The 12,805-nt window shown below is 42.5% G+C and overlaps 2 protein-coding genes across 6 annotated transcripts in view; both read right to left on the reverse strand.

Moving 5' to 3' along the window:
* The window catches only part of ELP2 (elongator acetyltransferase complex subunit 2), a 70,114-nt gene that overhangs the window by 41,326 nt on the left and 15,983 nt on the right, over positions 1-12,805 (reverse strand). For 4 of the 5 annotated variants that reach the window (XM_085310677.1, XM_085310674.1, XM_085310673.1 and 1 more), the window contains exons 1-2: positions 1,502-1,700; positions 1,308-1,386 (exon numbers count right to left, since the gene is read on the reverse strand). The exons of the other annotated variant lie outside the window; for it this stretch is intronic. In XM_085310677.1, the coding sequence (XP_085166803.1) occupies positions 1,308-1,386; positions 1,502-1,633 (211 nt within the window). In that variant the 5' untranslated portion in view covers positions 1,634-1,700. Of the gene's footprint in view, positions 1-1,307; positions 1,387-1,501; positions 1,701-12,805 lie in introns of those variants that run through there. 5 annotated transcript variants of the gene reach the window in all.
* LOC146592620 (syncytin-A-like) lies at positions 9,221-12,471 on the reverse strand. The gene is given in 3 exon segments (XM_085310672.1): positions 9,221-9,624; positions 9,627-10,697; positions 12,244-12,471. Coding segments are annotated over 2 exon segments (867 nt in total). The 5' UTR covers positions 10,129-10,697; positions 12,244-12,471; the 3' UTR covers positions 9,221-9,259.

The raw sequence follows: 12,805 nt of genomic DNA on the forward strand, positions 1-12,805 counted from the left end.
AAGCCTTGTGAACTCTTACGTTGTATCAGCAGACAAAAAACATAAGCAGTTATATTGGTTACTCTCAAAGAGTATCATGTACATCACCTTTAAATGAAGTTTTCAACAAAGTAAAGTAGAGATAATATGAAAATATCATTTATTTCCACATTTATTATGAAAATAATATAATTTAAGACAATACTATGAGAAAAGCAAGAGAAATGCTTAGTTTCATATGAATATGTTAAAGAATATATCCTTTCAAACAGACTCTCAAAACCAAGAATATAATTTGATATTTTACTCTTTTCTTTGGTCTTTTTGCAGGATAGGAAGAAAAATGAAGAGAATGTAATCTAATCCAATAGTATTCAAAACCTCACAAGAAAATATAATTCCCAATAGTTCTCAAAAATATTTTTAATCCATTTTAAGACAAAATAACAAAAGCTCATGAGAGAAGAAAACATTTTAGTGCAATCATTTGAAAATTGTCATTAAAGAGGGCTCTTTTCCTCAGTTCCCCCTACACACATACACACACATAAAAAAATGCAAGCTATAAGCAGATTACACTAACTGTCCAATAAATACTCTTAATTCTCCTTGTCAGAGTGTTGTTGCGTAAGGGAAAGAATAAGTGCTTTTGAAAAACATGCACCAAGCTACCTTAGAAGCATAACTGCTATCAAGCAAAAGCCTCATAAGACTTCTATAAACATTTTTATTTCAGAGGTTTTTTTTCCCTGGACATGACCTCTGTGCAACTCACAGCTTTATAAGCCATAATTTCTTAAGAGGCATTACAAATCAATTCACAGTATCAAAACACTCCGAACTCTTCTTAAGAGCCTAGAGGCTGTACAAATATCATTGAATAAAGTCATGGTTCAAACACTGGTTTGTCAAATTCCCTACAGGCACAAAACACTGCCTCCCAGAGCTGACATAAACTGAAGATGCAGGAGCAGAGAGTTTGACAGGATCAACTCATTTAAAACAAAGCCCACCTGAGTTCAATATGTTCAATTCCTGCGGAGCCATTTATTAAAATCTCTACCGYGAAAATGAACTCAAGACTTAAACTATCAAGAGCTTGAAACGTTACAGCTGCCTCTGTTTTAAGCTCCCTAGACTCTGCTACTGAATCCATCCGCCTATCCTAGCAACGCCGAGTGTCCGGGGGAAACAGCCCCGACGCCTTCCCGGCCTGCCGTGACGGGCACAGATGCCGCCGCGGTTCGCCCCTACCTGGAGGGAGTCCCGAGCAAAGACTGCTGGGAGTCCCGAGCAAAGAGCGAGCCAGGCCGCAGCGCGCTACTCACCGCCGTCCCGCTGGCGGACCCAGCGCACGCAGTTTACCCTGTCCGTGTGGCCGCGGAAGGCGGCGACCACCCGCCTCGCCTGCGGGAGAATAAGAAAGGACTGAGAATGAGGCCTCGCAGCTTGTGGACAAAGGCACCATCCTGGCCACCCCAGACAGCCACGCCCCTCACCACCCCGCACGGCGGCCACTCACCGCCGGTTTGTATAGGATGACATCGCAGCAGCTGCCGAAGGCCAGGACACCTCTCTGCCCCCACGACACAACCCCGCCACCCGCCCGGTTGGCGCAACAGGCAACATGACACACTTCTACGGGCGCCGCCATTTTCTCCCCGCCTCGTGTGCTACCGCCGTTGACCTCATACGGTTTCCATAACAACCTCTCTCACTGTACGTACAACGTCTGAGAAAGAGCGCGGGCCGGAAGGGGTGGGGCTATGGAGATTCGTAGGAGGAGCGAAGACCCTGCCGGGGGCGGGACAGGCTCGAGGGGGCAGGGATTGTGACGCGAGTGGCGGACTCACCCCAGACTCGCGGGGCTGTTCCGGCTTCCCGCCCCGCACCGGACTGCGTGCCTTAAGCTGAGGGGGAAGTGCGCTCTCTACCTGCGCGGCAGTGTCCGAGTTGCGAAAGAGCAGGGGAAACATGCTCTGCCCTTGCAAAATATAGATGTGTCATTTTTTTAAATAAAAGCAATGTGTTTGATATAATGTCATAATCACCATACTCTTGTGTCACAAGAACTGATTGTATGTGTTCAAAGTCATAGACTTGGCACCCCAAAAACAGCAGATGAGGTTAAAACAGCAGACACAAAATTTTAAAAGGGGAAGTTATATTTATTTGGTGGATTTTTCATCTTTATTTTTAATACAAAAGCCACTGTACAATGGGAACATTAAAAACCGGGCCATTTATTTTTGGTTGGTTGGTTTTAAATAAAAGCCTAGATTCTCACCTAATTAGATAAATCCAAAAGCTGTAGCTGTCTGAACACCATCAGGTTGCCCAGAAAGATTGTGGAGTCTCCATTCTTAGAGATACTCAAAAGTCATCTGAACGGTGTCCTGGGCAACTGTTCTAAGTGACTGTGCTTGAGCAAGGGGGTTGGACTAGATGATCTCCAGAGGTCCTTTCCAACCTCAACCGTTTTGTGATTCTGTGAAATGGAAAAAAATTTGGCTGCACTGTAGCACCCTATAAATATGTACAGCTTCGACTAGGTTTGAAAGTTTTCATTCTATAAATGCATGATCAATATTATAAGAAACAAACTACGTGATATTAAGAAGAATGCAGGTGCAAAGAGGTGGAAAGTAGAGTCACATACCAGATCCAAAGTAATACAAAGCATCATCTGTCAGCCAGAGTAGCCAGATATTTTTTGTATAACAGTAGATTTCACATATGCTAGAAAAGACTTAGACTGAGCATGTGAGATCATATCTATGCCGTTATTACCATTTCTGACTTTTTTGTTGGCAGATTACTTAACAGCTTGCTCTGTCTTCATCTGCTTTTTCCCCCTTAAAACTATTTCAGATTTTTTGATTAATTTATCTTTCCTGCAGTATTTCACATTTGGGATTTTGATATCACTTCCTGCTACTCATACAAATTTGAAAGTTCCAGGTCTGTTAGTCCTTGGAGACAGCTGTTAACTTCTTTTCCATAGACTGAAYCTGTCACATGTGAAGCCTCCTGCTGATAAAGAATCATTTTAAAATTAAGTCACTGGGTACGGACTGCATTTAATAATATAGTTTATATTTAATATTATAGTTTATTATGATGTCCTAGAATAGCTGCCATAGAAATCACTGGATTTTGCAGCTGAGCAATGGCCAGAGGCAGTGGGGTGACCTGAGTATGTTTGAGTGTATCTGTTTTTTCAAAACAAAAGATGTGATCATAACAGATTGCAGAATTGCATCCATTACAGTTTTATTTCTTGATTTATTAATATATTTATTGCCTTTCCCTGCCCAAGAAATTGAAACAAAACTATATTTTACTGATCAAAATGTCTGTAATGTTGTTCTAACTTAATTGGATAGTAATTGACCTAAAATGATATCATTAGGGAATTACAGTACATGGGTGTATTAAATAGGCCTGTGCTATAGATTGTTCCAGTCATTTGGTTTCACAGACTCAAAAACTCTGTCAGTTCCCAAAGGCCTGATACCTACAAGCTACTACCCCATGAGCTGTGTAGAGCAGATACCAGGCTAAAGTATAAAGCAGGCACTGACTGAAATCATGTCCGTATGTTTAATCTTTTCCAAGATGGATTTGGCTGAGGGATTCCTCTGCAATGTGACAGATTTACTTTTCTGATAGATGCCCTGCCAGCAGCAGGGTAAATATCCTGTAAAGGTGAAGGCACTGAGTCCTGGCTTGTATCAGAGAATTTTGGAGGTGCACATTATTCCTGAGAGTGCAAGGGCACTAAGGGGCAATGCTGCAAGGTTTTGCAGGGCTGCTCCTAGTGGTCTGAGGCTGCTGCCATGTGGTGGTGGTAGTCTCCCAGACAGCCTGACGGAGCGTGCTGTGCGGGGCCGCTAGCACCAGGTAATCCTGAGTTGTTACACCCTAGCTACAACTCTCTGGTACTGCCCCCTCAAATGCCTTCCAACACCAAGACAGTGGCGTAATTCAATAGGGAATATGGACTTGAAAGTGCAATTGAGGATACTGTAAAACAAACATGAAGGTATGGCCAAAAAACACTTAAAGTTGTGATCATATTAGGATGTTAGGACAGATAAGCCTAGATAAGCCCTATTTCTTACATACTTCCCATAAGTACTGTTCTGACCAAGTCCTTGTTCATACAAGTTGCTGGACCTTAGGTCTAATCCAAGAAAGTTGGGGCGGAGGTTGTTTTGTTTTGTTTTTTGTGACTTTATATTAAAGGATCTTCTCCCATATTTAATAAAATGGAAAACTGAAATGTCTATAGAATAGTATATGAGAAACTTAAAATATCAGAAAATTATAGCAGAACTAATACACCTTTTAGGCATTCTAAAGAAGTAATCCTGGTGGTCAGTGATGTTACAAGATTTGAAAAAAAATCCAGGACTAGTAGCTCTTAAATGGGCCCAAAAGACAGTTCAACAACTAAACATGAAGTCACCAACTGCCAATCTTCATATCTAGTGTCACTACTGTCTTTGCTGTTTTCATTATCCTTCCCAGGAAATGACCGTTTCATTTTTCAATAATGCATGTAAAAATCTTTCCATCTTTGTGTAGCCTTTGAGGCAAAAGAAGCAACAGAGCATCAGAAAAGGTTATGATAGTGGCTAAACAGACTTCAGAGATGACTTTATAGCCTTGTTTACATTTTTAATGTGTCACAAATTAGATCTGCCAATGGGGCTACATTGATAAATTCCCATAACGGAGATACTACGTATACTGGCAAAAGATTTCTCTGGCTTACTATTCATCAGTAAGATATTGGAGTAAGTTCTTACTAGCAAAATAATCATTTCAGTGGTAAATTCTGTATACAAGTCAGCTTTTTTTACAGGCAGAGATGTCTTAGTGCTCTCTATTCAACAGAGTTATGTCTGCAAGAGACATAGCTCAAGAAGATAGATCAAGGAAATAAAACACCTGTGAAAAACTGAGCAATAGTGTTTGATATAGATATTTATATAATTTTCTCTAAACAATGATGTAAAAACAGAGTAGTGTTGCAAATATGTTTTCACTTCTTGCAGCGCCTATTCCTACCTATTACACAGCATATTTAGTTTTATCTTTCTTTTCTTGTTTTCTAAGGAAAATAGACAGTTGGACATATATTGTCTATATTGCTTATTGAATGCATATTGAGAAGAAATCTGATGTTTGATACATTAAATCAAAGTTCTATGCTTTCTTTAATCAGGTAGGGTGTTGCTGGTATAAAGGAGTATGTATTAACRGAAACACAGGTCATTCTGCATGATGCTATAAAAAGTAGTAATGATATCATAGGTTAAGTTTAAAGTTTAATTATATACAATTTAATTCTATTTAAAAGAGCTGATAAAAAATTGTCAAACTAGCAGAGCTATGTACTTAAAMGTTAGGGATCTTCTTGTGCATGCAGCTGTTGGATTTATCCTCTATTTGTCTCCCTTGTATACATACCTTATGCAAGGGTATCATTAATGAAGTTACCTTGTACTTGAAGTTACCACTTGTTATTTTTGCCTAGGATGCTTGCCTTCCATAGCAACATGGATGAATAGTGCCTAGTACATGAGACAACTATTCAATATTTCTATTTCTCCTCATCAGTTATGTTGTGGCTCTAAGCCTAATTTGCTGTAAGTTATTCTTAGCCAGCACAGAAGTATTCTTTTCCTCAGAGGCTTGTGTATGTGTGTGTTTATGTGTGTGTTAGAGAGAGAGAGAGAGATTTTCACTACCACAGTGCTTGAGTGTCACAGAAATATGAATTCTATTTTTCTTCATAATATCACTGCTAGGCAAAGAGGTATTGTTATATTCCTTTTCTAGGTGACAATTTCTTCTTAGGAAGATAATTCATCAGTACCATAGTTTTAAATGCTTCAGTGAAGTAACCAATGTGAAATATAGAGAATGATATTCAGAAGAGGTGCTAAACACCACAGCACACCCACAGCACCTGTTAACTTTGACTGTGACTGTTCAATACTTTTGGAAATCAAATTCCACAGCTGGAACTGTTCTGACAAGCTCTACAGGGCCAGGGTTTGACCTGAAGGCTTAGAGCAGTAGCACTGGAAAAATAAATAATACACAGCAGTGACCAAAAAAAAAAAAAAAAAAAAAAAAAAAAAAAAGGAGCTTAAATGATGTGCCAGCTTTACAGAAGATACTCATACAACAGCTAGGAACAACTCCATTCCCTTAGAGCATAGTATGCTTGAGAGCATTTATACTCTCAAGTATAAATCCAGCCTTTCCCTCTTTGGCAAATTCATGGTCTGCTCCTGTAGGAATATCATGCATGAGGAATACTAACTCTTGGGCTTGCTTACTTTTCTCCTTCCAAGGATTTCTTTCCCTTGAGCCTACCTGTACCAGATTTACAACAGAAAGGAACCATCAAGGGCAAATGTTATTTCTAAAATTACTGACTGGGTCCATTAAAATTCAGCATCAGATTTCATTTTCCTGGCACTAACTCTTTACTACCATTAACTGGAAAATACCACTATTTTCACAGAATCACAGAATGGAAGGTAAGGTTGGAAGGGATCTCTGGAGATCTTCTAGTCCCCTAACCCCTCAAGCAGGGTCACCTAGARCATGTCAGACAGGGTTGCATCCAGGCAGGCTTTGAATATCTCCAGAGAAGGAGACTCCACAACCTCTCTGGGCAACCTGTTCCAGTACTCCGTCACTCTCACAGGAAAGAAATTCTTCCTCACACTTCCCGTGGTTCAGTTTTTGCCTGTTTCCTCTTGTCCTGTCGCATGGGACAACTGAAAAGAGTTTAGGCCCATCCCCTTGACACCCTCCCTTCAGGTACTTGTACAGATTGATAAGATCCCCCCTCAGTCTTCTCTTCCCCAGGCTGAAGAGGCCCAGCTCTCACAGCTGTTCCTCATAGGGCAGATACTCCAGCCCTCTGATCACTTTCGTAGCCCTACACTGGACTCTCTCCAGTAGCTCCATGTCTCTCTTGTACTGGGCAGCCCAGAACTGGACGCAGTCCTCCAGATGAGGCCTCACCAGGGCTGAGTAAAGGGGCAGGATCACCTCCCTCGAACTGCTGGCAACACTCTTCCTAATGCACCCCAGAATACCATTGGCCTTCCTGGACACAAGAGCACATTGCTGGCTCATAATCAATTTGTCATCCACCAGCATTCCCAGGTCCTCTGCAGAGCTGCTTTCCAGCAGGTCAGCCCCCAGCCTGTACTGGCACATGGGGTTATTTCTCCCTAAGTGCAGGACTCTGCACTTGCCCTTGTTGAACCTCATGAGGTTCCTCACCAACCAGCTCTCCAGACTGTCCAGGTCTCTGTGAATGGCAGCACAGCCCTCAGGTGTGTCAGCCACTCCTCCCAGCTTGGCATCATCAGCAAACTTGCTGAGGAGGCACTCTGTCCCTTCATCCAGGTCACTGATGAATAAGTACTGAGTCCTGGGGGACTCCGCTAGCCACAAGTCTCCAGCTAGACTCTGTGCCACTAATGACAATCCTCTGAGCTCTGCCTTTCAGCCAGTTCTCAAGCCATCTCACAGTCCACTTGTCTAACTCACACTTCCTGAGGTCTAACCCACCCCTCATCTACCCAGCCAGTCATTCCATCATAGAAGGCTATCAGATTGGTTAAGCAGGATTTCCCTTTGGCAAATGCACGCTGACTCCTCCTGATCAGCTTCTTTTTCTCCATATGCTTGGAGATGACATCCAGAATGAGCTGTTCCATCACCTTTCCAGGGAGGGAGCTGAGGCTGACTGGCCTATCATTGCCTGGGTTGTCCTCCTTGCCCCTTTTGAAGGCTGGAGTGACCTTGGCTTTCTYCCAGTCCTCAGGCACCTCTCCCGTTCTCCAGGACCTTTCAAAGATGATGGASAGCRGCCTGGCAACAACATCTGCCAGCTCCYTCAGTACCCATGGGTGCATCCCATCCAGGCCCACRGATTTGTGGATGTCAGGCTTGCCCAGAAGATCTCTAATCCTCTCCTCCTCAACCAAAGGAAAGTCGTCCTTTCTCCAGACTTTCTCCCTTGTCTCCTTGGCTCTGGGATTCCTGAGTACTGCCCTTAGCAGTAAAGACTGAAGCAAAGGAGGCATTCAGTAACTCTGCCTTCTCTGTATCCTTTGTCACCTGGGCCTCTGCCCCATTCAGTAGTGGGCCCACATTTTCTCCAGTCCTCCTCTTGCTACTGATGTATTTGAAGAAGCCCTTCCTGTTGTCCTTAACATCCCTTGCCAGACTCAATTCCAAATGGGCCATAGCCTTCCTCATTGCATCTCTACATACTCTGACAGCATTCCTATAATTCTCCCAAATAAGATGCAATACTTCTTTTTAAAACAAATATGCCTTTGAGCCATCAAGTGTTATCAACTGCACAAAAGATGAAATCTGCAGCTCACATTCCACCAGGCAAACTCACAGATGCATAAATTAAAATTAAATTCCTTATATTTTTAATTTTGCATATTTCAATTTAATATATTAAGATATCATTATTTCCTTCACTCTCTGAGCTCTTTAGCTACACCTTCACAGTTTTACGTCTCTTATTTTTTGAGTACAGAGATGGAGTTTCACAACTTTTCTATACCTTGATTAAGACTTTGCCTGTATCAGTGCATGACAAACACTCTCTGTCCTCTAAATCTTATTGAGTTTGGTCATGTGCAGCACTTTCTTTATGAAGTCAGTGACAAATTAGTGATCAATAGCTTTCTTAAACCAAACTGTCTGTGTTGCTTAACACTCTAATATCTCATGGTGCTAGCATTAATTAGGTCTTCCTTTTCCAGATACCCTCCAGCTCCTACCAGTTCTCATATACAAGCTGATTTCTCTTTTTGCTATCCTGAGAGGCCAACATTTTTAATGGTGAAAAATTCTTCATATTACTTTTACCACCTTTTACCTGTTCCTGAAATCCCTAATTCTAAACCTTAGTTCTCAAGCGGTCCATATCAAGGGCCAGCTGTCTGTCCTGCACATCCTGATTTTCTCTGTAGAAACCAAAGCACAGTGAAAGATAATGCATTTCTTACTTYCACTTTTGCCGCAGCCCATTCTTGGCAAGTACGGGAAGGAACACACACACATCAATGTGATGCAAGWTCAATCCAACTTTATTCCTTTGTCTATCCAGCTTATATACCTTTTCCAGCAAGCTCATGCGTCCACGCGCCTCGCAAAGCATTTCTGTTGGTTGTCTAGCATTGTSCACGYGCATCTGCTCRGTTGAATGGCTTGTTGCTTACTTCAGCTCTTTATAATCCTGCAAGATAGCCAAGGCCCCAACACCTCCCCCTCTTTTTTCAAAAACAGAGTCAGCTATCCTCTGCATGGACTGCTGCAGACACTGCAATATACAAGATAGACATACAAGTAACATCAGAACAAYCAATCCCATAAGCATAAATTGATGAACGAGAGAAGCAAACCAAGAGCTTAAACCTAGCGATTTTAACCAACTTTCCAAGCCYCAACTCTCCTCCTTCAGTTTACTCATCCCATCTTTTAGGTCCTTTATWCTCTTATGGATCAATTCTGAATGATCAGACAAATTCATACAACACATTCCCGCAAATTCTTCGCACTCATGCCCATGTGCTAATAATAAAAATCTATAGCTGCTCTATTTTGCAATACTGCATGATTTACGCTGGCTAYGTCTTGAGATAATTGATCTAGAATGTCGGAAGTCATGTTAAGTTCATTTTTCGTCCAACAAGCTAACTGCTTCAATGCTGTCATTGCAAGCGCAGCTGTAGCCCCGGGGAAAACCATGCTCATTCTCAGGTCACTCCAAAATTTTGGGTCTCCCACCTCGCTACAGTCTAATTGGTGCAATTCTCTTTTCTTCTCCCGGCTCCTTTGACTATCCACCCACTGTACCACTGTCGACACGTTTGGGTGAAATAATGTTAATTTCCCCAAATAGCACGATCCCCCTTTCGGTCCTGCTGGTACTCCGTTCCATGCCCTATCTCCACAGATCAAAAAGATTCCGGGYGGCAATCGCCGCGCTGGCTTATCAGTTAGATTGCATTTGGAGTATGTTTGTCCCATTACTTTGTCTGACTTCAATCCCGACTCGACAGACGCCCATGTTTTACTGGGCATGTCAAGTTTTGTATTTAGGGGCTCAAATTGCACCCATCCTCCGTTTCTTGTGCCATTTGTGGCATTTACGCAACCTAATAAATCTAATTCTTCTGGGGGTGACCGCAATGTGTAGTTTAGTTGTTTTATAATCTCACATTGCCACCCACCATCTCTTTGTGCATCAGTCAAACCCGGAGTTTTCAACGTCTGGTTCACCGTAGTAAAGTTTAGACATGTTTCATTTCCAATAAACCCTTGAAATTCCCCCGGTTGCCACACGGGCACTCCCACTAAACAAACAAGTTCGAAATGGATCTCCTGGTCTCTGCAGGCTCAAGCAAAATGATTTCTGACCTATTGTATTAGCTACGGTTACCTATATGTTTTCTCTCCCATTGATATTCGTTAATGACCACACATGAATCAYGCCAGTTAATCCCAACCACCAAACCCACTGTGCCTTCATGTTTCTTTAGGCAACACTTCTGGGTTTGCTTCAGCACCCTGTAATGTATTTGTTGTTTCGGCTTTCTCCTTTGTCAGCCACGGCCGCACCCACTTGGCTGGTATCCACGTAGTTCTATCCCCTGCAACGATACAAGCATATCCCCTTCCCCAGGTTACTAATTCCCTGGGACCTTCCCATTGTTGCATCTGCGGATTGAAAACCCCCACCGGAACCTGTTTTCCCGAAAAATCAGCGGTATTTTCAGAAAAATGTGCAAAAATGTGTATTTTGTCATCTGTACGGGGGTTCRGCCAATTTAAGACATAACATGCTTTACAGGTTACATCRTAGGGGCTGAACTCCCCCTCCCTTTTCAAAACAGCCAAAAGGCGTTTTAAGTCCTGATGATGTCGTTCGATTATTGCTTGTCCGCCTGAATTGTACGGTATCCCGGTGATGTGGGCTATATCCCACTGTTGGAAAAATCTTTGGCATGCTACACTTTTATAACCGGGTGCATTATCTGTTTTGACCGTACTCGGTCGCCCTAATACGGCAATGGCCTGCGCCCAATGATGAATCGCGGCCTTAGAACTGGTTGAAGTGGCYGGGGTTGCCCAAATGGCTTTAGAGCATGTGTMTACTGTGACATGCAGAAACTTCAGCCGCCCGAAAGGCGAAAATTCGGTTACATCTGTCTGCCAAACCTGTCTGGGTTGAAGGCCTCGTGGGTTAACTCCCTCTGCCTGAAGGGGTACTAATTTTGCACAATCAGGACAAGCAGCAATGGTAGCCCTCGCTGTAGACCGGGGTAGCTTAAACTCCCTTTGTAGTGCACGTGCAGACTGATGAAAAAACTTGTGCGATTCCGCAGCCCTTTTTTCTAAAGAGGGGTTTGCCTCACAAACCGCCAATACTGCCCCATCGATAATAGCATTGCCCTCTGTTATTGGACCTGGTAGTGTGGTGTGACTTCGAATGTGCGTGCACCAGAATCGGTGTCTACGCTGCTGCACTAGATTCCACAGTTGGATGAAATATCCCTGCAGGGCCTCGTTTGTTATTTGGCCAATAATGGACCTCGAAATGCGCGTGACAACTCCCACGACATACATTGAGTCTGCCACRATGTTGATTTCCTGCTCGTCAAATTCCACAGATGCCCAGATCACCGCTTTCAATTCTAATAATTGTGCTGAGGCTTGTTCCTGTCTTATCTGGGTTTCCCACTGCTCTTTCTTCCTTATCGCATACCCGTATTTCGCCATTTTGCTACTAGCATCTGTAAAGACAGTCACTGCTCCTTTCAAAGGCTCCTGACTAATCAGGGTTCTTTCCTCCATTACCAGGGCTGTGTTAAACAGTGGATGTTTTGGATAATGATTATCCACAGGTATTCCTACTGTTGATAGTGCAAACACTACACTCTCTTGACACCATTCTTCTATTAGTTCTAAGGACTTCACTGGTAACACAATCCTATCCGGTTCCCTGCCTGCTATGGTGCGAAGACGCTTCCTGGCCTTAAGTAAGATAGTTCCTATAGCTTCAAACCTTTGTGTAATGGTGTTTCTCAGATGGTTTGCTAAAAATACCCATTCTAGAATCTGTAAGTGACCCTGATCATTCACCTGYGCTATAACAGCTGCGACCTCCCTATGCTTGTTGTAAATGACTATACTCACTGGCAAATTTTCTTGATACCGATAAGCYGCAGTGCTGGCTATCTTGTGTTCTATCCTCTTTATGGCCTTTTTCACTTCCGGAGTCACTAACCTCTCTTCTGTCGGCTCTATCGCACCTTTTAAGAGGCCAAATAGGGGTTGCATGTCCTCATTGGTAACACCACAGAAATTCCGAATCCACTGGATATCCCCTACTAATTTTTGCACGGAATTCACCGTTTTGATGTCGGCTATCTTTTCCTCTATCCCTTTTATTTATTTTTATATTTATTTATATATTATTATTATAAATTATAAATATATTTATAATCACAATTATAATATTATAATTATAAATATATTTTTATATATAATWATTATTATTATTATTATTATTGTTACTTATCTATTGGTTCCCATGTTGGTCCGTCCACTCTTTATATAACTGGCATGGCCATAGGAGTGAACAGAAACTCTCCCTCCAACTTAGCATTCTCTATAAGGCCCTTGTAACGCGTAACAGGGTTAAAATTCGGGTCATGAGGTGGCACTGCCTCATCTTTGCCTTCCTTCCCCGCAGAGC

This window comes from Rhea americana, unplaced genomic scaffold, assembly GCF_003343005.1.
Source record: "Rhea americana isolate MKP2758 unplaced genomic scaffold, rheAme1 scaffold_323, whole genome shotgun sequence".
NCBI classification, from domain to species: Eukaryota; Metazoa; Chordata; class Aves; order Rheiformes; family Rheidae; genus Rhea; species Rhea americana.